Below are 26,492 nucleotides of genomic sequence, written 5' to 3' on the forward strand. Positions count from 1 at the left end.
ATTACAAAAAACCGATCATTTCTAAAAAATTCAAGAAAGGGGAAGAATTGCATTGCTTCAATATAAAAAAAATTTTGACAAATCAAGGCAGCTCAATAAAACCCAGATTGACTGAATCTCATGTGCCACTCATATTCTTGTACACAAAGATTTGTGGGTTCGCATCGCCATCAACTATAGTTCAAATTGATCTAGCTTGAATGGGATTGACAACTCAAGTTGAGATATTAATCTTCTGTAAATCAAATAAGGAATCTTTATTGCTTATTTTATTACTATTTTCATATTTGCAAAATCTTTTCTCCGTTTATTTCTTTGAAAATCTCATCATGGCGGATCACCCGCAACCACCCCCACTGTCCAAGAGCAACTAGATACACTTCAAGCTCAATTATTAAGTTTGAGGAGACAAAGGGAAGCTCTAAAAAGATAAGTTTCATGCAAAAGGCAAAGACAAACATCTCTAGATTTGTTTTATTTGACTCTATGGAGGATAGTATTCATAAGACAGTTCAAGCTACCATTAAATCTTAAGAGTTTAAGAAGGTAAGATCAGTAAGAAGGCATTTAATTTCTAAGATTACGATGGTAAAAAGAATGCACACATAGTTCCTACATGGTTAAGCCAACTTGATGATTATTTTTATGGGGAGAATTATTATAGAAGGACAAAGTCAAGTGTGCTAGTAACCATTTGATTTAGAGTATAGCCCTTTGGTAGAATGTCACTAGACAGAGTAAGTGTAAGCCTAAGTCTTGGGAAGTTTTTTAGAGATTTATCAAGAAAGATCTTCTACCACCATCTTATAAAAGCAAAGCCAGGCAACAATGGGACATCAGCTAAAGAAGGAAACCATATCTATTTAGATAGATTTTGGAAAACCTTGTTGACAACTCTAAGCTTTAGAGAAAGTGTAGAAGAAAGAGCAAAGAAGGAAGTTTATAGCAAGTTTAAAGCCAACCATTAGAGAGCCAAAGTGTATGTGTTGCCCTCATTCTCTTAGCACTGCCATATCTTTAACTATCAATTATGAGAAGAAAAAAAGTATTCCCAAGGAGTTTAAAGCACCAATACCATCTTCATCAAGAAACCTTAGATACCAAGCCTTTTTAGACCATTTGAAAGACCCAAATTTGAAAGACTATCAATTATGAGAAGGAAAAAAGTATTCCCAAGGAGTTTAAAGCACCAATACCATCTTCATCAAGAAACCTTAGATACCAAGCCTTTTTAGACCATTTGAAAGACCCAAATTTGGTATTGGTAGCACCAACCAACCGTAGGCAAACAACAATAAGCTAGATACATTTACAAAGGAGAATAAACAAGATACATCTACAAACACTAACAATAAGCCTCACAAGCCTCATTTGGTAAAGTGTTACACGTGTAACAAAGATGGTCACTATGCTCATGAGTGTCTAGAGAAGAATCAAAATCGAGTGGTGAAGAGCAAAAATTGAGTGCAGGCTATGCACATGATTAAAGACAAAGACGACAACGGTCATGCCAAGCAAGTGGGTAATTCCAATGACAAACAAATAGATTATGAAGGTAAATTCAAGACTCAATTTCATTCTCTTTTGAAAGTAAAAGGAACCATAACATGAAAATAAATTGGTGTTTTACATGATGATAGGAGCACTCGTGATTTCATGAATATCTAAAAGAGTTGTGAGAATGTTTGGTCCTGAATCCACCTCATCACAGTTTGTGAGAATGTATGGTCTTGAATCCACCTCATTACAATTGTGAGAATGTATGGTCTTGAATCCACCTCATTACAATTGTGAGAATGTATGGTCTTGAATCCACCTCATCGCATTTGTGAGAATGTCTGATCTTGAATCCACCTCATCTCAAAGTTTAAGATCGAAAATTCATTCATGAGCATAAAGTACAATTGCATTGAAGGCACCTTTATAAGGAGTAGATGTGATCTTAGTGGGTATGCCTTGGCATCATTAGTATAATCCACAAATAGATTATGATACGCATGAGATGTGGATTCAAAAAGATGGTAAATCCATTTGTCTAAAAAGCCAAAAAAGGAAAGAGAATTATTTCCCTCACTTAGCCATACACAAGCAAAGAGAGCTTTGAGAAGACCTATTTAATGCTAGTTAATATAGTCACTACTTCAAAGATAGCACCAGCTAACCCTTCTCACCATCCATTTCTTTCCAAGCTTCCATACTATTTCTTAGATGAACTACCACTTGGACTACCTAGCTCTAGACTTAAGGATCACAAGATTGAGATATTGCTAGCAAGCAATTCTCCTTCTTGTAAAGCACCTTATAGAGTGAATATGCTTGAGCAAAAGGAAATCTAAAAGTAAGTAGAAGAGCTTTTAGCAAGAGGTTTGATATGATCTATATAGTAGTTCACCTTACGGAGCACATGTGCTTTTAGTGAAAAACAAGAATAGTACATACCGTACGTGTATAAACTACCACGAGGAGTCGAACAAAATTATAATGAAAAATAAATATCCTATTCGTAGAGTTGATAATTTATCAGACAAATTGAGGGGAGCTAGGATATTTAGTAAAAGTGACCTTAAATCTAGACATCATCAAGTTAGAATGGCTGAGAAAGATGTGTACAAGATTGCTTTTAGGACACAAATCAGTTATTATGAGTTATTGGTCATGCCCTTTAGACTGAGTAAGACTCCTAGTGACTTTTAGGCGTATGATGAATCAGATATTCCTCAAGCATCAAAACTTTGTGGTTTTTTTCTTCAACAATATATTAGTTTTCAAACAACGATGTCGAAGAGCATGAAAAACATTTGGAGTTAGTATTCTTTCTTCTAAAAGAAAACTAACTCTTCTCCTCAATCCTGAGAAGAGTAGTTGCTTTCAAGATCAGATTAAGTACTTGGGCCACATTGTCTCTGCAGAAGGAATCCAAGTTGATTCTAAGAAAGTTGAGAGTATTGTTATGTGTCCTTGACCTAGTAACATACACCATGTTTGATCATTCTTGGTTTTGTGTAGTTATTATAGGAAGTTCGTAAAGAATTTTGCATATATTGCATATTCACTTACCGAACTTTTAAAAAAAAACTAAAATTGTAAGATCAGATTAAGTACTTGGGCCACATTGTCTCTGCGGGAATGAATCCAAGTTGATCCTCGTAAGAAAGTTGAGAGTATTGTTACTTGACCTCGACCTTGTAACATACACGATGTTTGATCATTCTTGGTTTTGTGTAGTTATTATAGGAAGTTCGTAAAGAATTTTGCATGTATTGCATATCTGCTTAACTCCTAAAGAAAACTACAATTTCAAGATTGGATTAAGTACTTGGGCCACATTGTCTCTACGGAAGGAATCCAAGTTGATCCTAAGAACATTAAGAGTATTGTTACTTGGCCTTGACCTTATAACATACACAATGTTTGATCATTCTTGGTTTTGTGTAGTTATTATAGGAAGTTTGTAAATTTTTTTACATATATTGCATATCCACTTACCAAACTCCTACAGAAAACTAAAATTTACTTGGCCTCGATCACGTAACATACATGATGTTTGATAATTCTTGGTTTTGTGTAGTTATTATAGGAAGTTCGTAACGAATTTTTGCATATATTGCATATCCACTTACTGAACTCCTCAAGAACACTAAAATTTTTTGTTGGCCTAATTGACAAGAGAAAAAATTTCAAGCTTTGAAAGAAGATCTCACAAATACACTTGTGTTGCAAAACTACTTGACTTTGATAGATCTTTCTTTATAGCTATAACCCATTCTAGTGGTCATGGTATCGGGGAAATTCTTATACAAGATGGACACCCTATAGCCTATGGGCCTATGGGAATCACAAGTTAAAGCCAACAGAAAGTAATTATAGTACTTATGATTAGGAGTTGACTGCTTCAGTGCATGCTTTATAGATTTGGAAACACTATTTCATGGGATCAAAATTTCTAATAAAGACGAATCAATAGAATATCAAGCACTTGCTCTCTTAGCCCCTAATCTCAAATAGACGTATCAAATGGGCATCATTTCTTTAGATTTTTCAGCCCATGGTATAGTGTCAACTTGGAAAGAAAATGGAGTGGCTCAAGCTCTTAGTAGGAGGCTTAGTATTAACCATATTTGTGCTATTGAGAGTGAACCATTTAAAGCTTTGAAAGAGACATATGGTAATGATACATGTTTCTTTGAGGTTCTGGATTAGTATGCATGATAATGGTTGGAACCCTAAAGGTAATTATTCCCATCATGAAGGTTAAATCTTTTATGAGAATAAATTGTGCATAACGCAACCATTTAGATGCATGGTCATGGAAGAGATGCATCAACCTCCATATGTGGGATATAGAGTTGTTTCCTCCACTCTTCCAGTAGTCGGCAAAGAATTGTATTAGCCTTCTACAAAGAAATATATTGCTTAAATGAGGATTGAAAAGAGACATTTTGTAAGCATAGAGAAAGATCTAGTCGTGAAATTGGCACCACGGTTTTATGGACCATTCAATATAATTAAAAAGATTAATAACCTCGCTTCTCGATTAGAATTGCCATCACATTGGAAGATTCATAATTCTTTTCACATTATTCTTCTTAGACATTTACCTTTCCATCTTTATAAAGAACCTTCTTTGATTGATGAGATGAACAATAAGAACTTATTCTAAATTCAATCATTGACCATTAGCAGATTACCATAAGAACAAGGAACATATATACCACGTGTCTTGATAACCATCCAATTAAAGATGCCAGGTGGATGCCTGGGTAATTTTTTCGTCAATATCTAAATCTTATTTACTCATATTAGTAGACACGTATATGAGGTCAGTTGCAATCCAAGCAAGAGGGAATGCTACACATGATGTACTCTCTCTCTCTCTCTCTCTCTCTCTCTCTCTCTATATATATATATATATATATATATATATATATGATGCATTGGGGACACCTAGTGTGTCATTATATTTAGCTCAATATCATAGGTGATTTCATTTAATACTTGATGATGAATGTATGCCTACATGGATTTATGTTGCTATGTTTTGTGCTTGCACCATACGTGTGAGAGTTGATTTGTTTAGCAAGCTTAAACAATTCCACATTCACATAATAGAAATTGGTTGTCTCAGTAAATCTAATTGTTACTCCTTTTTTGTATATATTTTTAAATCCCTAGCCATATAAGGCTTGTACATATGAAGAGAACATGTTTTAGGCACCCTATAAGTGGGCGACAATAGTCGGACAAAGCCCTCATGTATATAAGTGACTTATGAGGGTGTGGAAGGTCATTATTTGCAGTACAATTTACAATTGAGCTCAAGCTTGGGATCTCCTCTATTCTTTCTTTTCTTGTTATCTTCTTGTTTCTTGCATGCTTCCATGTCTATGCATGTTCTTGTCTACAGAGTCTAGTAGAGCTTTCTTGCTTGCTTGTATATGTGAGTGCTTCAATGTGTCTCCCCTATTTTAAAACTTCCCAATTTCTCTCAACCCTTTGAGGTAGTGGTAGACGCTGATGGTCAGGCCATTAGCGGAGTTTAAATACAAGGTCACCTTGTGGCTTATAAATTTAGAAAGCTCCAACCACATGAAAAGAACTATCCAACCCATGACTTGGAATTATTGGTTGTAATCCATGCTCTCAAGATTTGGAGGTAGCACTTATTGGGAAATAAATTTTAGTTGGTTATACTGATCACATAAGAGCTTAAAACAGATTTTTTCTCAATCGTCATCATTAACTATGAAGCGCAGAAGATGGATTAACATCTTATATGAAGATGACTTTGAGATTAAACTTAGAACAAGGAAAGAAAATTTAGCTGTAGATTCTCTTAGTATGAAATATTTTATTGTTTATTATCTCTATGCCATCCAACTCAATTCTTGACAAAACCAGAGAAGGATTGGCAGGAGATAACTTTTCGGGCCTAGTATTCTCTAGAAACTTTAACAAGGAGAAGAAATACCAAAGAGAGAAGGACTCATCTTGGAAGAAGGAAATCTTTATTTTAACAAAAGATTGTGTGTACCAGATAGTATGAGACTTAAAAAACAAAGTCCTAAGGAAGCTGCAGCTCATCCAAGATATCACAAAAGTTATATCTTTATAAGGAAGAGTTTCTTTTGGCCTGCATGAAAAAGGATGTTTTGAACTATGTAAAGAGATGCTTAATTTTTCAAAAAGTCAAGGTAAAAAGAATTAAGCCACCTGGAACCCTTCAACCCTTAGATCTTCCTTAGATGAAATGGGAGTGCATTATTATAGATTTTGTTAAAGGAACCCCTAAGGTATAAGGAGGATATGATGCAATAATGGTGGTAGTTGATAGGCTGAGTAAGATATCTCACCTTGTTCTAGTAAAGAAGATTTATATAGGTAGGGATATAGCCAAATTATTTCTTAAGGAAATAGTCCGACTCCATGGTCTTCCTCAGAGTGGTGGATAGAGATTCCAAATTCACCAATGGATTTCAGATTGGTCTATTTGAGTCCATAGAAACTCATTTAGATATGAGCTTAACCTAATACCTAAAGATGGATGTATAAACTGAAATGGTGAATCAAGTAATTAAGGATATGATTAGAGCCTATTGTAGTTAAAAACCCTGTAGATGGATGACTTACATTCATTGGGTTTAATGTGCCTATAATGCTTCATATCATAGGGGCTTGGGTACGTTACCTTATATGGACAAGAGTGTATTACACTATTTTCTTGGTCCAAGAAAATGTTGGATGAAACAAAAATTCAAATGAAGATCATCCATCAAGACTTAAAAGCACCTCAAGACTCATAGAAAAGCTATGCTAATTTAAAAAGATCCATTAGAACCTTTGAGGAAGGAGATATGGTGTTCCTTAAAGTTAGACCCAAAAGGAGTTCTCTAGCCTGAGGCAAATTTTAGAAACTAGTAAATATGTATTGTGGCGTGTATATTATAATCAGGAAAGTTGTGAGCTTCTTTTACCTCCTCATCTCCAAATCCACAACGTGTATCATGTCAACCTATTAAAGAAGTATGTTCCAGATAAGATATCTTAAATGATGAACTCATAGTACTTGTTAAGGTCAGATTAAATTTCCCACACAGACCCAGATAAGATATCTTAAATGATGAACTCATAGTACTTCTTCAGGTTAGACTAAATTTCCCACACATACCTAGATAAAATCTTGGATATCCAAGAGAATCTTTTAAGGAATAGAGTTATACATGAAACTCTTGTTCAGTGGAAGTTTTACCCAGTAGAAGATGCTACTTGGGAAAGACTTGACAAGATCTACGGGAACTTCCTTTCTTTTGTTTGCAAGTTGAGGAGAGTTCAATTTCTTTCAGTGGGGGAGTCTGTAAGGTGTCCCTTAACCCCCCCACTTCTTTGTCAATGTGAACCCCAAGGTGATGTGAATTAAGTAAAATATGTGAATGCAAATTTTGTTAGAAATATAATCTAGAATAAAATGAGATTGATTTGGTTTTGTGTGACATAGGTTCACCAAAGAAAGCCTAAACCCTTGGGCCTAACTTCATCACTTGGTTTCCATAGCCGGGCTCGCTCCTATGTCACTTGTGTGACATAGGTTCACCAAAGAAAGCCTAAACCCTTGGGCCTAACTTCATCACTTGGTTTCCATAGCCGGGCTCGCTCCTTGTGTAAATAGACTAGTTTAGCATGTGGATAAATAAATAGATATGTTAATATCTAGATTTATTTGTGTACAAGAGTTTATGGTTAATACCCATGTTTAAGAATTTTTTGGATCCTAGTTGCTTGGTGTGTGTAGTATAGCCAATGATGACTAGTAGAGTATTTAGGTCAATTTATCAAGGTCATCAATAGAGGACATATCTTAAATAGAGCTAGCATATTTTGGAGTTATTTGGTGCCTTTAAATTTAAAATGATGTAAATTATATGGTTGATCAATGCTGAAATTGTATATATCGAGTGTCAATGATGTAAATTACATGGTTGATTAATGCTGGAATTGTATATATCGGGTGTCAATGCTCCATCACCGAAAGCTTGTCCTTACCTCCTAGGGTCGGAATTGTATATATCGAGCATCAATGCTCCATCACCAAAAGCTTGTCCTTACCTACTTAAGTTTCCCTTTGTAAGAGAAAATTATCTGATGATGATGATGAGCCTATGACCTTTGTATAAGTCAATTAGACATCCTTTGTATAAGTCAATGGCATTAAGCCTTGGGAAGTTTAAAGGGAAAAAATTAAACAAAAGTGCTAAAGGTTATGCTATGGTTGAGGATAATATCAAATTATTAATAAAAAAGGAAAAGTATATTAGAAACCTATGAACCATTTTCTTATCCCCTTTTGGTGCCTCTATTACCCATGATTTAGCCTATCATCTAAGCTTTGAAGCCCAAGCTATGGAGGTTGCCCATCCATGCCTTAAAGCTTTCAATTGAAGCTTCAAATCTGCCCAAAAATTAGTGCTAATTGTTGCCACCCTTCCTCCCTTGTGTGTGTCTTCCATAAGTGCTTCCCCCTTGGTTCTCTCTTGCCCAAGAGATTTCCCACACCATGAGCTAAGATTTCCTTTCTATAGAGGCTTCCAATTAGTTGATTAAGGGTCCCTAACTCAACCCCCACAATTGTAAAAAGATCGAAAGTTTACCCCCTTCACTAATTTTGCAAGTTTAATCATCCTATTTTAGTGAAAATTGAGGTTATGCTTGAGTAAATTGGAAATTGAGGGAAAAAAAATCTTCAAGTGGGATCAATTGAAGATTTGTAAGGCTCTTTGGTGGTATCTTCAAGCTATGGACAGCCATTAGTAACTCTCAAGATCGAGCAAGTTCTATCTCCATCTCTACATTTATTAAGGTCTTTTCTCTCACCTCTATCTTTTGAATTAAATCATGCTTTTGATTTCCTTGAATCAAAATAAGAATTAATTAATTATTCTCTAAAAAATAATTAAATTTTTAAATAAATTTATCTTAAGTCTTTACTATGGTGTTGATGTGTTAAATTAATCTCTCTCAAGTGATGAGTATTTAAGCTATGCAAGTAGAGCTCCATAAATTGTACAAGGGCATTGTACAAGGGCACGAAGACTTAACCACTTCATGATTCTCCCTTATTTTATTTCAAATGGTCTACCTTATTTAGATTAAGAAGTGATGAATCCACTATTGATAACTCAAGGATGTCTTTTTTAATAGTGATGTAAATGCTTGATGGTCTAATCTAGGGTATTTGAGTAGTGATCTTGAAATTTTATGCGGGAGTACTTCAAAGTCATCTCAGCATTATCTTACAATCATGTCTACCTTATTTAGATTCAGAAGTGATAAATCCATTGTTGATAACTCAATGATTATTTTTAAAATAGTGACGTAAATGCTTGATGGCCTAAAATAGGGTATATGAGTAAGTTTTGAAATTCAAGAATGCAAGATTGAGCAATGATTTGCTGCAAAAAGAAAATGGGTGACACAATGCTTGATGGCCTAATCTAGGGTATATGAGTAAGTTGTGAAATTAGAGAATGAAAGATTGAGCAATAATTTGTTGCAAAAAGAAAATGGGTGACACAATGCTTACAAAAGACACACGACTTATTTTTTTCATGTGAGCTAGCTCTTATTTCGGACACTTTAACTAGCCCTTATAGGATAAGGGTTTTAATCCTTAATGAGAAAATTATGCTGCTGAAGCAATGAAGTTATGGCTGTCATGTGCATAGTTATGTGGGTTTCTTAATACTCTCGGGGAGAAAACACTGGAGAAGGAGCTACATGATAGCCTCTCACCACTCCTCGCAGATTGCCTTCCTAGTGACATCTATGTCCTCGTTGCTTGTCTTGATGCCCTGATGTTGGTCCACTGCCTGCATCCTTCTTAGGGTCATCTTCTTTGTCATCCTTACTTGGCTCCCTCAGGCTATCCTTCTTATCACCCCTAGCTAACCCTTTGTCCTTCCTTAGTGTCCCATTTTTAATCTCAATTAGTAAGTCATCAAGGTCATTACGCTCATCTAGCTCTAAGATATCGGGGTATACAACATGTTTCTGTGTCAAAAAAGTACGGATTTGCTTCTCCATCTATATATCTTATATACAAAACATCAAAAATATCTCATGATAATATGTCTTTGTATATGCATTTGCTTCTCTTTGCTTCTCCATCTGTATATCTTTGCTATACAACACCAAAAATAGCTCACGAGGGTATGTTGGGTACTTGAGCATATTAAGACTTTGATGTCTTATTAATTGTAAGCCTCTTACCCCTGTCTACTACTAGCCATTCTATGTCCCTAGAGAATCGCTCAACTTGGAAGGGGGCTATATGCATGTACACATAAGCTTCCAGCACAATATTTTGCTCTTTCTCTAGCCTTTCTGGGGTAGTAGCATTGTCGAAAAAGCAAAACCAAGATATGAAGTTGGTTCTATTTGTATAAGGTTCTCTTTGCTTCTCCATCTATATATCTTATATACAACACCAAAAATAGCTCACAAGAGGGTATGTTGGGTACTTGAGCATATTAATACTTTGATGTCTTGTTAATTGCAAGCCTCTTACCCCTATCTGCTAGCCATTCTATGTCCCTAGAGCAGTGCTTAGCTTGGAAGGGGGCTCTATGCATGTACACATCAACTTCTAGCACAATATTTTGCTCTTTCTCTAGCCTTTTTGGGGTAGCATTGTTGAATAAGCAAAGCCAAGTTATGAAGTTGGTTATAATGAATGTCTTTTTCCTATGCACAACCCTTTGCAACTAGCCTTGCTTTGTATCACTTGACACTACCATTAGCTTTACGTTTAAGCTTGTAAATCCATTTCGTGTCAATGGCCTTCTTGCCCTTGAGGCAAATCAGACAATCCATTGTTTTGATTCCTTTGATTCATAAAAGGAGATAGGTTCCCCTTTATTACACAAATTGGCAAAATAAGAACATGACCTACGTTAACATGAGATGCATGATGAGAACTTGCACGTGTTCTTCCAGGCTAAGGAGTGTCCAATTTACTGTCACATTGTGTTTGCACCATCCATTTTGGCATACTTTTTGACTCCTCAATTTTCCTTCTTTCCTCATCAACTATATCATCCACATTTGCCTCATCAATAAGCTGATATGTGGGCTAAAAAATAGGCTGATCTGTAACCTGTGTGGGCTAATTTTCAGCATTCCTTTGAGTACTCAAATGCTCTACATCAATGTGTTCTACATTGAACAATGGAAGGAGAGTGTTGAATATGTCCTTCGAATATACATTTTGTTATTTGTTACACAATAGAAACGACTGAATTGCATCTTCCAAAAATATAACACCTCTACTCACAAGAGTCTACTTAGTAGCAGGATGATAGAGATGGTAACCTTTACTTTTCGAGTTGTACCCCACAAAAATACATTTAATAGTCTTATCATCAAGCTTGCTGCAAATTTTCTTAGGCACAAAAGTACAAATTTTCTTAGGCACAAAAGTACATAAGCAAGACAACCAAAAATGTGTAAGTGAGCGACATAGAGCTTTCTACAGTTCCAATCTTCAAAAGATGCAATGTTATGCAAAGCCTTTATAGGACACATGTTCAAAACATATGTTGCACACATGACTGCTTCTAGCTAGAAAAACCTTGAGGTAACTTCTAAATTTTAACCATGCAACGTGTCATCTCCATGAGAGACCTGTTTTTACGTTCAACTACACCATGTTTTGCTGAGGTGTATAGGGAACAATACATTGGTGTTTTATCCCATGATCAGTCGTATGCATGAAACTCTTTAGACATATAATCCTCCCATGATAAGTATGTAAGATACGAATCTTACATGTAGAAACGTTTTCAACCATAGCAACAAAGCTCTCAAAGCACATAAAAACCTTTGATTTCTATTTCAATGGATATACCTAGGAACGTTTAGAATAATCATCAATGAATGTGACAAAATAGAGGTAGCCCCCAATAGATGGTGTCCTCATAGGACCACATACATCATTATGTAGGACAACTCTAACTGAACCATCCAGCTGCCTTTTTCCAAGAATACATCCTTCACAAACATATTTTGATAGCGGCTTCAAGATGTGGCAGCTCAGACACCAAGTCATGTTTATGCAAATGCAACAAACTGCCAAAGTTCAACTGACCAAAGTGTGCATGCCACAGCTTAGCATCACCCATTGCCTTTGTGGTAGAAATTGTACATACAATATGCTTTTGTCTTTCATATGCATCTAGCCTGTACATGCCATGAGATAAAGTACTAGAAGCAACAATTGTATTGCCATTAGTGCGATCATGAACATTACATCTATCATCCACAAACTGAACCATTAAGCTAGCATAGAGGGTGTGTTCCACCATTTTTAAGTAGTGAGAACATATTTTACCAACTTTTTACATGATAGGAGGTTATTTGCACATGTAACAATGTTTCCTTATGGAGCAAATTCAAGTGATAAGAATAAATTGCGATGAGAAGTAATGTGCTTACTATAACCACTATCAAAATACCAAACATATACATTTGTAAATAACCATGTATACATCCTTATGCGAAGGGTTAAAATTGCATTGCACAATGAATGCACAATGAAAGTCTAATCATCATATGCATAATTTGCAGATTCTTTGTTCTCTGCATTAGATGCTGACACATTAGCTCTACAATCATACTCGAGTATTTTTTTCTCCTTCTCCAGCCGCTTCTTGCACTCATTAATGTAGTGACCAAGTTGCCTGCAATAGTTGCATTTGCTCTTTTTCTTTGGCTTGTCGCCTTTCTTGTCTATAGGCTTTGTCTATAGGCTTGCCCAACGACTCAGATTTCGGCTAGTAACTACCCTGAGAAAAGGATTTACCTTTGCCTGTTTGTTGAATGGCAGCAAAAGCTTGATTGCTTGTATGTATGACAGATTTGTTTTGCCTAGATTGCTCTTCTTTCAAGAGCACAAAAGACAACTACTCGAACTTCAAGGCATTTGAATTGCCTTTCATAGAAGTAAAACTTTGATGCGAGTCCGGCAACTCATTCAAGATAGTAGGCACCAATGAATTGTTTGGATATACTTCATCAACACTGGCCAACTGCTCCTTAAAATCCTTGATTTCAATCTATGGAGTATCCCTCATTCATATGCTCTGACTCTAATTTCTTGTGTAGATAAGCAACACGTGCTTTATTACATACCTGGTAAAATGCAGCAAGTACATCCGAGGCATGTTTAGCAGTCTTGCATGACCGAATGTGACGAATGATACTCCTCTTAAACTGACAAAGCAAGCAATGCATGTGCCTATGCATCTCTTCCATCCCACTTTATTTGTTCTTGTGTGTGTAGGAGGTATGCTATCCCGCAAGTAATGTACCATGTGAAACTGACAAAGCAAGCAATGCTCCTCTTAAACTGACAAAGCAAGCAATGCATGTGCCTATGCATCTCTTCCATCCCACTTTATTTGTTCTTGTGTAGGAGGTATGCTATCCCGCAAGTAATGTACCATGTGAAACTGAGTTTGTGTCTACAGATGTGCCTTCTGCATCATGCTCATTACAGGAACTAGGACGTTTCTCAATACTAACCACAACATTCCATAGCCCTTTGGCTACTAATACATGTCGCATCATATAGAACCATAATGGGTAGTTGGTCCTTTCAAGCTTATCCTTAGTGTGGCAGATAACATCTGAAAATACATCACTGTCTGCCATTTCTGATAATACCTAAGCAAGTAATCATGTAACTTGCAAGTGCTAATCCTTTGATGTAACCAATGTGGCTGCTATAATAAGGCTACCGAGAGTGGAGACCTGCAAGGTGTATGAAAGAAATGCGGAGTAAAGTGAGTAGAAATTTTACTCGTAAGATGTAAAGATCGACGTCGTTGAATTGTAGCTCGTAGACAAGATCCAGTGGTGAGTGTGATGATGCTTTCGCGTGTATCTACACACCCATTTGTAGTAGATTTGACAATACTACTTCAGAATTCGATGAAGAACAGTGCAAATCTAGACCCCGAAGATGTTTGCAAAAAATTAAAAACCACGCGAATGGCTCCTAAAACATGCTCGGAACAAAAATATGACCAATAAACCTCAATAGTGCATACTTCACAATCCTTTCATTCTCCCAAAAGAGCTCCTTGTGATCTGATTCAAGAAGACAGGAGGCGACTCAGGGTGAAGGGTAGGCAGCAGCAGCAGCATATGCTCTAATACCAAATATTAGAAATAGGGTTGTAGGAATGCATACACATGCATAGAGAGTGGAGAAGCTCAAGTGATCACATAATCATAGGATAGATAGATAATAAATGTGTGTTGTACAAAGATGATAACTATACCCCAAGATGGTTGTATGCTAGCACGGGGGAAAAATCCTCCTAAAGAGGAAAAAAGTGCCCCGTCTAGTCCTAATGTGTTCACACACATCACTACCAAATACGGCCACATAGGCTATAGTGCCTATGCACAATTGTGTTTTCCTATAGTCCTTGGTCAATGCAATACGCAACCAAACTAAGTAATTAGTGCAATTTTTGCTCAACCCTGCACCTTGCAAATCTTGCTGACATAAGACAAATGCTTTTGTTTAATCTGTTAACCCTATTTTGTGGTTAACTGAGTATCTCTCCACTACACATGAGAGATAGTATAATACGTATCATGAAATAGTGCTATTAAAGTTGTAATTATGAGAATGCCTAGCCATGCCCAGTCTAATTGGCTTTGTAATCTTTACTTCATTTCTTTCTAAGGTTTGGGTGCCCAAGTGTGAATAAGGACTAGTTATATAAATACCAATTTCCCATAATGAAAAGACTAACTCCAAGGGACATAAACTAATGAGGAAAGAACACTAATAGAGGGAGAAAATGCTTCTAAGAGTCTGTGGACTGATAAGTCTCCTTTTTCAGTGTCGTGGTAGGCTAGACCCCTTCCTTGAAGAGCCAGGGTCACCCTACTGACCTCGGGTGGTCATCACCAAAGAAGAAGAGAAAGGGTAAACCAACCAAGCTAGTGCATCAAAAGACCAACTACCTCAGCCTACTCATGGAACCATCATGAACCACACCGAGAAGGTTGAGAACAAGAAGGTCTACTTCTTCCAGGTACCATTCCTCTTGATGCATGGAGTTGGTTCAATGATGAAGAAGTCAAGGAGGAGAAGCTAGCAGTAGTGAGATAGGTCTTGGAAGTTTGCTAAAGCGATCAAGGGCAATATAAACACAAGACTTTTTGCATAGTATCTAGCAACTTATCAACAGGGGACAAAGAGAGGTATGGTCACCTACTGAGCTAGTTCTGAGAAGTCAGTCTCAATCTCTGAAAATATCCTTAGAGGGGCCCTGCAGATTCCAGTTGTTGGGACCAAGCCTTCCCCATTCTCAAAGAAAGAAGATTTCTCGGAGATCTATCCATCAGACAAAGTTAACAACAACATAGTAGAGTTCACTTACCTCCGAGATACCAAGTTGGAGAAAGCTTGAGAGTCACGTCAATGATAATGCAAGTGAAGCCTACAAATAGATACAACAAGGTCATTATACATAAGGAATACATATTACATAAGGGAGAAAGAGACAACTGGGCAAGCATACTGCATAAAGACTTTGCACATTATTTGGGCAAGCACGACAAAAAAGTAGTCAACTCTTACATCATGACAAAGGTGCTTATCCATATGCAAATGGGATTCCCTTGTTGCCATAGATGCAAGTTCAAGAGTCCGAGGATGTACTAGCAGATCTAGCAGAGCTGTGGGGCATGGTAGAACATTCAATAGTTTTGGCTAAAATTAAAGATTTAATGGCCAAGCTAGGGAAGTGCACCACACAAAAAGAATAGGTGAATATGAAGGGGCAACGATAGAAGCTGAGAAAACAGACCACCTTGAAGAAGTCCCTACCCTTTCTTATAATAACACCAATAGGCAACACTGAGAGTACATAGAGGGTACTCTCAATTGGACTGTTGTAAAATCATTCACAAAATGAACTATGTGTTTATGTTCTCATACCATACTCTAGGAGCTTGCTTAAGGCCATATAAAGCTTTTCCCTACATACTTTATACTCATGTCCCTTCTAAAAAAAATGGTGATGATGAGAAACATAAACCTCCTCATGTAAATCACCATTCAAGAAGGTACACTTGATATCCAATTAATGTAAATTCCAATCATGATGCATTGCTAATGCAATAATACACCTGATTGTAGTCATACGAGATGTGGATGCAAAGGTCTCATCATAATCTATGCCCTTCTCCTAAGCATAACCCTTTGTAATAAGCCTTGCCTTATAGTGATCAAACGCTACCATCAGCTTTATGCTTAAGCTTATATACCCATTTTATACCATGGCCTTTTTACCATAAGAAAAATCTGCCAACAAGTAACAAGTGTCATTTTGGAGGATTTAGTTGTACTCATCCTGCATGGCCTACATCCAATGATCATTTTTTTATGCTTCCTTAAAGGAAATAGGTTCCACGTCATTGCATATATTGGCAATCAAAGCATGATCCACAAAAGAATAAGATGCATAATGATAACATACATGTGGTCCTGCTAGGTAAAGGAGTTGTTAATTTACTATCTCGCAATGTTTGCACCAACCATTTTGGCATACATTTGGATGCTTGTATGGCTGCCCTTTCCTCATCCGATGCAGTATCCACCATAATTGCAGCACATTGTTAAGCATTCATTTGCTTCACATATGGCTGCCCAGCATTGTACAAAGGTAGGAGTGTATCAAAGATGTCGTGTGAATTTTTGCATAAAAGCATAGGCTAAACTGAGTTGTCAACAAAGACAACATCTCTACTCACCAAAATTCGCCTTGTGGCTAGATGGTAGAGTCTTTACCCTTTGCTTTTGAGATGTATCCCACAAAAGTAAATTTTACTGCCTTATCATGCAGAAGATCATAAGCAAGGTAATTTGTTTAGCACATAAATGGCACACATAATTGCCTCTAACCAAGAAACATGAGCTAAATCCTAGCCTTTAACCATGTAATGTGCCATCTCTATAAGAGACTTGTTCTTCCTCTTATCCACACCATTTTGGTGAGGTGTATAGGTACTATGTATTGATGTTTTATGCCTCTTTTAGCCATATATACATGAAACGCCTTTGACATATACTTCCCCCCTCGATCTGTATGAAGAGTGCCAACTTTACATGCATTTTCAGCCATAAAAACAAAGTGTCTAAAGCATGTAAAAACCTTTGACTTTGCTTTTAGCAGATACACCCAGGTGTGCCTAGAGTAGTCATCAACAAAAGTCACAAAGTAGAGATATCCCTCATTCAATGATGTCCTCATATGACTACATATATCACTATATATAAGCTATAATTTCAGGATGGTCCTCAATGATCCATATTTCAAGAATGATTCCCGTTGCATCTTGCCCCCCCCCCCCCAACATGTAACTCTCACATCCATGTTTGGCAAGGGCCCCAAGCTTTGACAATTCTGACACCATCTATTCCCTTTTAAGGCACAAGAAATTGCCAAAATTCAAATGACCAAAGTGGGCACGCCATAGCTCAGTGTCACTTATAGCACATGTGGTAGTAAGAGAACAAGTATTATGTGCCTATCTCTCATACCTATCCAACCTATAAAGCCCATGGCTTAGAGTACTGGTTATGTCACCTATGTGCCCATATCTTAGAGTACCAATTATCTTACCGTACTAATGTCTCCACCACTCCGATCATGAACTATACAACTATCATCAATAAATCTGACCTCTAGGCCTACCCTAACAATGGCAGAGACTAACATTAAGTTCTTTTTAATGCCTCGCACAAACAAGACTTTTGAGAGAGTGATCATCCCACAACAAGACTTTTGAGAGAGTGATCATCCCACAACAAGAGTAAACAAGCACACAAGGGAGACGGATGGCTGAATTTTCTTTTATTCCAGTCTCTTCTCTATCTACAACCTTAACATAAAGATAAGAGTACACACTATATGGAAAAGTCTTTTCCCTACTACTGAAACGTGAGTGAACCCAACTACATGAGCTGGCACTATAACTATGCTATAACTCTAGTGAACCAAAGTGGCTATTATACAGTCTGTAGACCTAGCAACATATCACCCATAATCTCACCAACCATCCTTGTGGCATAAGTGCGGAGTTGTCATCCTAGAGTGTCATCTATATCCGCACTAGTTAAGCTCAATATCTCAACATTACCTTACCTTGCTCAAAATATGTGTCGTTTTGCAAACTTTGCCAAAGAGCCACAAAACATAACGTTTTGATGTGGGTGTGCATGTAGCTTGCGTGAATCCTCACTATGTTATATCACACCAAAGAGCTCCATAGCCATGAGATGTGGAAGAAGAGATTCAACTACCCGGATGGAGGCAAGTAGAGAGCTTCCTTCACAATGGTTCTCACTCACATCTCACTCAGAAGAGGAGGTATAAGAGAGGAAACTCTTGCAAGAGAAACTTTATAATAAATCCTAGCTACGCATGTATCCATCAAGCAATGAAAAGTTTTAAGAGAAATCATGTAAGGGAGAAGGGAGAAAAGGGAAGAGAGCTCACATAAGTTCTATTGCAAATGGGGATTAATGTCAAAAATGTCTTATATACAAGTGGATATTGTGATCACACTTGGTCAGCCATAACTTAAAAATAGTCCATGGCACTCCATTACTAGCCTACTAAGCAAGTATATACATGAAGCGCGAGACTTCTGCCATTTGGCATTAAGCATAGACCAAGGCCGCATTATATGTTCCAACCTCGTATTACAAAAGATGTGTTTCCATCATAGAAAGGTAAGATGGTGAAGCGCCTTTTAAAAATAGGAAGTGTGAGACCATATTAACTGGAGTGGTTAATGACTTCATTGAATTTTGAGTGAGAGAGAAATAGAGAAAGCAAGAAAAGAGGAACATATATTCTTCTTCAGGTTTTAAGGAGAAAAACTTACAAAAAATAACTCATGTGCTAAGAAAAAATTAACTATATTACATGTTGTAGATTAAATAATGTAGTCTCTATATTAAATAATGCAGTCTCTTTCATTACTTATAGCAAGAATAATGTAGATCAAATCTATAAATTTTTAACCATATATAGTAAGGTAAATATCATATTGGTTTTTTAAGACTTTAATTAATTATCATACTAGTTAGATAATTAATGAGATTTCAACATTGTATCTATACTCAAAGTTAAGTTTATTCTTGATGTGATTTGAAACCCCTCTTACTATATAACAAATTTTCTAACAATACCATATAATGCAATATGATCATGGTATATTTTACTATATAAATGTGTGCATGACCCCTCAAGTGGCATTGTATCTTGGAGATTGTAACATGACATGTATACACATTCTTCTTCGAGAATCTAAGCTTATGTTTGTCCTTGATAGGCCATAAAAATTTATGATAACTACTAATATGAATAAATTTAATAGGGTTTATTCTTGAAAGAGAAGAACATGACAACCTTTAAAATAATGGAATCAAGACAACTTTTAAAATAATGGAATCAAGGCAACCTTTAAAAATAATGGAATTAAGACAACCTAACACCACTTCATTTTAGAGCACATATCAATTAAAAGTGAGCAACATTGGATAAACAATCCATGTTTGAAAGCACTCGTAAAGTTTGTCACAGTCCACAAATTGAAGCCAAAGGTATGTCATGACATTTAGATTTTCATTGCAAATACTAATGTTTTTACATCTTTCAAATAAACAATAAATTAAATGTATAATGGATAATATATTTTTACATTATGAGTTTTTTTCACTATTATTAGTTATGTTTTATTCTATATGTGGATAAATTGTCACTTTTAAGGAGTCTTTTCACATTGTGTACCATGTTTTTCTATGGGACAACACTTATCTTTTGTTCAACAAAAGTTGAGTACTATCTACACATAAAATTTACCATTTACTATTAATTCTTCACCTAAAAGTGATTGAGGATTGCATGATGTGATATTTTTGTATGACATTAATATAGATGCTATTCATGACAAACACTAAAATTTAAATTAACCCTAACTATTATTAAGTGTTAGACAACCAATTTCCTTAGTTGTTAGATGTATAAATATGATTTGCTAAAAGCACATCAAAGTTTTGCTTTGATTAAGGAGAGCAAATATGTGAATTGTGTAATCAAAGAGGCTTCTTAGGTTGACCATAACAAGAGGTAACAATTACAAAGGGCACATTTCAAGACCATTCATGAACTTAATTTCATTTATAGTTAAAGCCTAATGTGTCATCTAGCACCTTAGATGATAACATGCGCTATTTAATGTGGATTATGTTTGCACAAGAAAACTTTATTTTTAAAAATTATCTACAAGATTGCTAATCTAAATGTGTGACATAGTAGCTCTAGGTTAAAAGTGCCAAAGAAATGGTACTATGCTTACATGATAATCTAAATGTGTGACATAGTAGCTCTGTGCCAATGGCTACTTACATGATAATGCCAAGTTCTTTTATTTATGAAGTTGTGATCACTTTCTCTTATGTAGAATAGGTGCCATTCAAAGACAGAGCTATCATCAACCATTAAAATGTTTGACTAGAAGTTGTGCATCTCCTCAATCAATGCCATTTTTCCATCACTTTTCATTGTGTGAGAAATGAGCAGCATAAGGGTTGGAGTGCAAGAGTAGCATAAGGCTAGGAGTGTAAGAGTCAAAACCTCTTAAGCATATGACAAGCCCATTCAAACTCTCATCAAGTAATGAAGCACGTTTGTAGGAGACTAATGATATGTATGTACAATTGTGTCACCCTTTTTGTTGACTTCATTTAGAAGTCTACTTTAATATTTGAAGGTAATAAGTAGTGCCAACTTGGAGTCTTGAAAGTCATGATGCAAGTCCCATAACACATTCAAAGCATGAAAGTCAATGATGGGTTTTAAAGGGAAAAACCTGCCAACACCTCCTTGTTTTGACTAGTAGTGGTTCTTAGCACAGCTCTTTTTCACTTGGTTAGAAAAAATAAAGTTTATTTTTATGACATTGTTGCCTTCTAGGCCTTATTAGTCCATTTGAGCACAATTAGCATTGGCTTGACCAAGTTGGGGCGTGAAGTCAACGATTGCTTTCATCTGACGGTCCAGATTGCAAGTTGTGCTTTGAAGCGTTGGGTTTTGAAATTTATGTCTTCATATATATATATATATCCCACATGTATCTCCACTGCGCGTGGTTTTTTCCTTCTCTCCATGAACTTCTCGCTTTCTTTCCTTATGGGCAGATTTGGGCAACCCAGGCAGCGCCCACTGTTGTTCTTTTCTGCTTTTTTCTACCTTCTTCTCTCCTCCAGCTGCTACTTTGGCTCACCTGCGTCTGCAGGTTAGTTAGTTCTTACAGTAGGTCTCTGCATCTGACAAAATGATTTGGCTTTGGGGTCTTTATAGTGTGGACAAATTGATTAGCTTTGATGATGTTTTGGTGGACAAAGCGGTTAGTATTGATTAGCTTTGAGGGGTGTGTAATGGCATTGATTAGTATGTGATTAGCTTTTTCCACCTTCTCCTCTCCTCCAGCTGCTACTTTGGCATTAGTTCTTACAGTAGGTCTCTGCATCGTACAAAATGATTTGGCTTTGGGGCCTTTATGTGATTAGCGTTGACTGGTTCATTGTAGTGGGGCAAGCTAGTTTAGTGTAGTGGGAAGAAATTTGGGACAGCGAGTTTCCTTTGTTTTCTGATCGGAGAAAACTGCTGGGCTTCTTTTAGCATTAGGCAGTGTGTGTGTGTGTGTGTGTGTGAGAGAGAGAGAGACAGAGAGAGAGAGAGAGGGGGAGGGAGGGAGGGAGGTATTTATGCTTATCTGCATTATTTTAGACTCTTAGCTCAGTGCCATTCTAAGTTTTTTCAACATCACAAGACAGCACATGCTAAGCCATCCTAGCCATTGATTTTTATTGCCCAGTAACGTACCCCTGTTCAAGTCATGTTATTATGTGTGTGCAGGTGTGTCGATGGTATTTTTGTATGTGTGTTTATGCTCATGCCCCTGGGGTTCCACCATATTTTCTTGGTTTTTACACAGGACCCATCGGGCGCAGAGCTCTTATTGAAGAAGGCAGGAAGCTAGCAAGTTCTCAGAAGCTGGCTGCTGTGAACCTAGGTGGATGGCTTGTCATTGAGGGATGGATCAGACCTTCAATCTGGGACGGTATACCGGACGCTGATCTCCTTGTAAGGGCCATAAAAACCACAGCAAAAGAAACACAATTTTAGATGACAATACCCTTCTTTCTATGCCCATCTGTTTCATAAGCTGTTATAAGAATGCACTGGCTTGCTTTTAGTATGCTCATTGATATTTTTAGTGTGGGTTTTTCATGGGCTCTAAAATGATGACAGTTTTGGTGAGTGATGCTCAGGATGGATCCCAAATACAGCTCAAATCAACGACACTCCAGACGTATGTTAGCGCGGAAGGTGGAGGTGGAGAGCAGGTTGTAGTGAACCGACAAGCCGCATCGGGATGGGAGACATTCAAGGTTTGCTTTTACAACCATTCAACCTTAGCTTTCTTTTTTAGTTGGTTTCTGGGTTTCAACACGCACACACACACACACGAGAGCAGTGCATCTAGGCTGCCCAAATCATTGGGTGGCCCTTCGAAGGGGATCTTTCTGGACAGCATTCCTTTCCTATGATCTTTGTGTGGCTCCTTGATGGGGAGAAGGGGCATCTGTAGAATCCACCCATAGGGTGCACCCATCTACAATGTTCACAGAGATATATTAGGATGGCTTTAGGTGTAATGGGTGGCCCTTCAAAGCCACCCTCTTCCCGGACAGCACCCCCTCCGCAGGATTTTTTCGTGGCTTTAATGGGGAGACAGGGACAAGCTCGCCACAGTGAGGGAGCACCTACAATGTTATAAGAAAGAAGGCATGCTTTGCATAGGACTGGATACTTCTGACCATGATCTAATCTCCATTGCATATGCATACAGTCGGGATTTCTTTGATTGGCCATTTATGTATATGTTCCTGCTGTTCTTGTTTTAGATATGGCGATACACAGATACTGTCTACAGTCTCCGAGTGTTCAACAACCAGTTCATAAGCGCCTTGAATGCGGGTGGGGGCAATGTAACAGCCACTGCACCAACACCAAGAGAATGGGAGAGGTTCACATTCACAAGAAACCCAAACAACAGCAGGGTGCATATTCAAGCTTACAATGGAATGTATTTACAGGTCAGATTCGAACTACTGTGTTTCCATCCTCAATCAGGTAAAACCCCCCACTGGGAAGTATGTGATGTGGAGTTGGGACTGGTAACTGCAGGCTAAAGATGCAAGTCAGCTTACGGCGGATTATGTATCCTCATCAGAGCCTGATTGGGATGACAATGCGGCAACCTTTGAAATGACTATAAGCTCCTCGTCCCCTTTCCATGGAGAGTATCAGCTGGCCAATGGTTGGGGACCAGAGAAAGCTGCAACAGTCTTTAAGGCGAGTCTTTCTTTTCACCCCCTCTCTCAAGAGTGACTAGGTAAAGTGCCATAGTGGCTTGCATCAAGATAAGAAGACTTTTCAAGATCTGTGGCTGTGTAAAAGGAAGTGTGTACATGTGGGTTCATTTAGAGAATTTCAATACTTTCTTAAGGGCTATACAGACAAGTTGGGTGTGTAACTGCAAGCAGGGGGGTTTGTCTGTAAAGACCCTCACACACATAAACCCTCAAATTAATACCCTCATTTTTAGTAGGCTTTCATGCCTAAATACCCTCCTACCCATTGTGTACAGTGGGTGTTCTTAGGTTTTTAGATTTGTGATTTCAGGACCACAGAGACTCTTTCATTACCGCAGCTGATTTCCAATACTTGAACAGCATCGGCATAAATGGTGTCCGAATCCCAGTAGGATATTGGATTGCAAGTGACCCCAACCCTCCAAAGCCTTTTGTATCCGGATCACTACAAGCCTTGGACAATGCCTTTGATTGGGCAGAGTAAGCTTTTCATTTGAAAACTTAAGTCTTCTTTGAATGGTCTAAGTTCATGTAGATTGCTCGTCTCTCATACTGGTGATGGTTTTAGATTTCAATCTAATGGTTCATTGCATTCTACCAAGCAGGAGCAACGACATTCGGATCATTATAGACCTCCATGCGGCTCCGGGGTCCCAAAATGGCGAGGAACACAGTGCCACCATTGATGGCGTCTCTCAATGGGCCACTGGAAGTGATGCCAATGGGAACAGCTACATTAATATCACTCTTTCTGTTATAGACTTTCTAGCATCAAGGTGAATCTACCTCTAGCCAAGTTTTTGCATACACCATGCATACATTCAAGAGCACATATTTCTAAGCATGCATACATTCGTACAAACAAGCATGCATGCATACATTCAAGAGCATATACCTATAAGCACACATGCATGCATACATAGAGATGAAAGGATGCAGAGTGCTCTTTGTAATGCTTGGTTTTGCACACATAGATGTATTTGTGTGTGTTCATGCCAGCTTGTATGCATCCGTAGTGTAATGTGTAATGTGTAATGTGTGCACTTGAATGCATGTATTCATGCTTGTTGCCATGACTTATGCATGTCTGTCTGCCTTTAGTTATGCGTGCTAAATGTTCTGCACGCACTGATGTATTAATATATCTATTCTAAATGTTCTGTACAGATATTGTATGTGTGCATGCATGCATCCATGTGACACGTATTATGGATGCATTAGAATATCCATGCATGTATGCATGCAAGTGATGTCCTATGTATGCATTTGAGTATCAACGGATCAATACTCGAATAATGTGATGTGATTATGCATGCATGCTTGTGAATCTGTGATATACACTGTATGCATGAAAATTAATGCATGCCCATGTACTATGTATGCATGGTGTTTGAATGATATGTACTAGGAAATGTATAAAAAGCAGTTGCATATGTTGTACTTGCATTTTGCAGGTATAGCAATCGGCCTGGCCTTTATGGGATTGAACTGCTGAATGAGCCTCAATCAAGTGATGTTCCCATTGACACTCTCAAGAGCTACTACAAGCAAGGATACGAGATTGTGCGTAAATACAATGCAAACACTTATGTGGTCATGTGTGAAATGCTGGGAACGGGAGCTTCTCCAACTGACCTTGAGGATTTGGGCACCCAATTCTCCAATGCCATCATCGACCTACACTACTACAATGTGTTTGGATCCACCTTTGCTAACATGACTGTACAACAGAACATCGACTACATCAAGAATGAGAGGCAGCAAGAGATTGAGAGCTTGAATCAGAATGGCAATGGTCTACTGACCTTCGTGGGTATGTTAACATCATATATATGTATGTATATATGCAAGCATGTGTGTGTGTGTGTGTGCACGCGCGTGCATGTGTGTCTCAGTTCGATGTGTGTATGTCAGTTTTGAACTCACACTGCCTGCTGGGCTGCTTGGTATGATGCTTTCATGTATGTATGTATGTTGGTTTCGGATTCATGCCGCCTGCTGGGCTGCTTGGTATGATGCTTCCATGTATGTATGTATGTATCTCGGTTTTCGGAGTCATGCCGCCTGCTGGGCTGCTTGGTATGATGCCCTTGGACATCTTTTATGTTAATGGTAATCATGATAAACACTAAGTGATTAATGGTGTTATTATTATTTGTGTGTGCAGGTGAGTGGACTAATGAATGGGCCTATCAAGGGGCAAGCCAAACTGACTATCAGGAGTTTGGGCAAGTTCAGCTCCAAGTGTATGGGGAGGCAACTGCAGGATGGGCTTATTGGAACTACATTATTGATCAGGAGTCTAGCTATCTGCACTGGGATTTCAAGAGAAGTTACCAAAATAATTATATTCTTAAGCCCACTAATGGGTGGAATTCATAAAGCATCTCTGTCTAATAACCACCACAATGCTTCATTTCCATCTATGGAGGAGAATAAGGCACCTTGTTGAAAAAACAGGTCAACATATACCAAAATAAACTATCATCCATATTTTGCATGATTTACATTGAGGAAATCAACCGAAAGATTTGATAGACTTATCTACTATGAAAGTGCTAAGGCTCAAAATGATCTAATTTTCAAATTATCCAAGGGTACCCAAGTCCTTCATCCAACATTAATAATAGAAACACACTCAACAACAACGATAACCATGCAATCAAACATAAAAATGTTACACTTGAAAGAGCCACTCTACTTTTATTACCCTTGTGCATTACACGCCTAAGCATCCAACCTTCTTAGTTTAGCATGTAGCCCTTGGTAATATCCTTGCAAATGAACATACATGGTCTCTGTGTTGAGTGCGTGTATGAAAAAGATATGTAAACACATGCATGGGTGCAAGCCGACTAAGGCCTATAGAACTTGAAGCTCTCAAAAACTTCAAGGATCCTTGAATGTCAAAAAAAAAAAAAAACCTCTGTTTCAAAATTCCCAGAAATTACTTAAATGGGATTGGCCT

At 37.5% G+C, this 26,492-nt stretch overlaps 1 protein-coding gene across 1 annotated transcript; it reads left to right on the forward strand.

Moving 5' to 3' along the window:
• The first annotated feature begins 21,234 nt into the window (after positions 1–21,234).
• Positions 21,235–25,907, forward strand: LOC147626831 (glucan 1,3-beta-glucosidase-like). Its single transcript, XM_086815373.1, has 9 exons — positions 21,235–21,378; positions 22,081–22,229; positions 22,418–22,537; positions 23,054–23,245; positions 23,337–23,504; positions 23,835–24,004; positions 24,130–24,300; positions 24,979–25,337; positions 25,692–25,907. The coding sequence occupies exons 1-9, from the start codon at positions 21,249–21,251 to the stop codon at positions 25,904–25,906; spliced, it is 1,674 nt and encodes a 557-aa protein (XP_086671499.1). The 5' UTR covers positions 21,235–21,248; the 3' UTR covers position 25,907.
• The last annotated feature ends 585 nt before the right edge of the window (positions 25,908–26,492 follow it).

The sequence above is a fragment of the Cibotium barometz genome, chromosome 21 (assembly GCF_041138505.1).
Source record: "Cibotium barometz isolate CiBa-2024 chromosome 21, ASM4113850v1, whole genome shotgun sequence".
NCBI classification, from domain to species: domain Eukaryota; kingdom Viridiplantae; phylum Streptophyta; class Polypodiopsida; order Cyatheales; family Cibotiaceae; genus Cibotium; species Cibotium barometz.

Excerpts from the sequence above, each read along its gene's own strand:
- LOC147626831 (XM_086815373.1), top strand. The coding sequence starts at position 21,249 with ATGAACTTCTCGCTTTCTTTCCTTATGGGCAGATTTGGGCAACCCAGG. Across the intron at positions 22,538-23,053 it reads CGGGATGGGAGACATTCAAG|ATATGGCGATACACAGATAC; the intron begins GTTTGCTTTTAC and ends TTCTTGTTTTAG. Across the intron at positions 23,505-23,834 it reads AAGCTGCAACAGTCTTTAAG|GACCACAGAGACTCTTTCAT; the intron begins GCGAGTCTTTCT and ends TTGTGATTTCAG.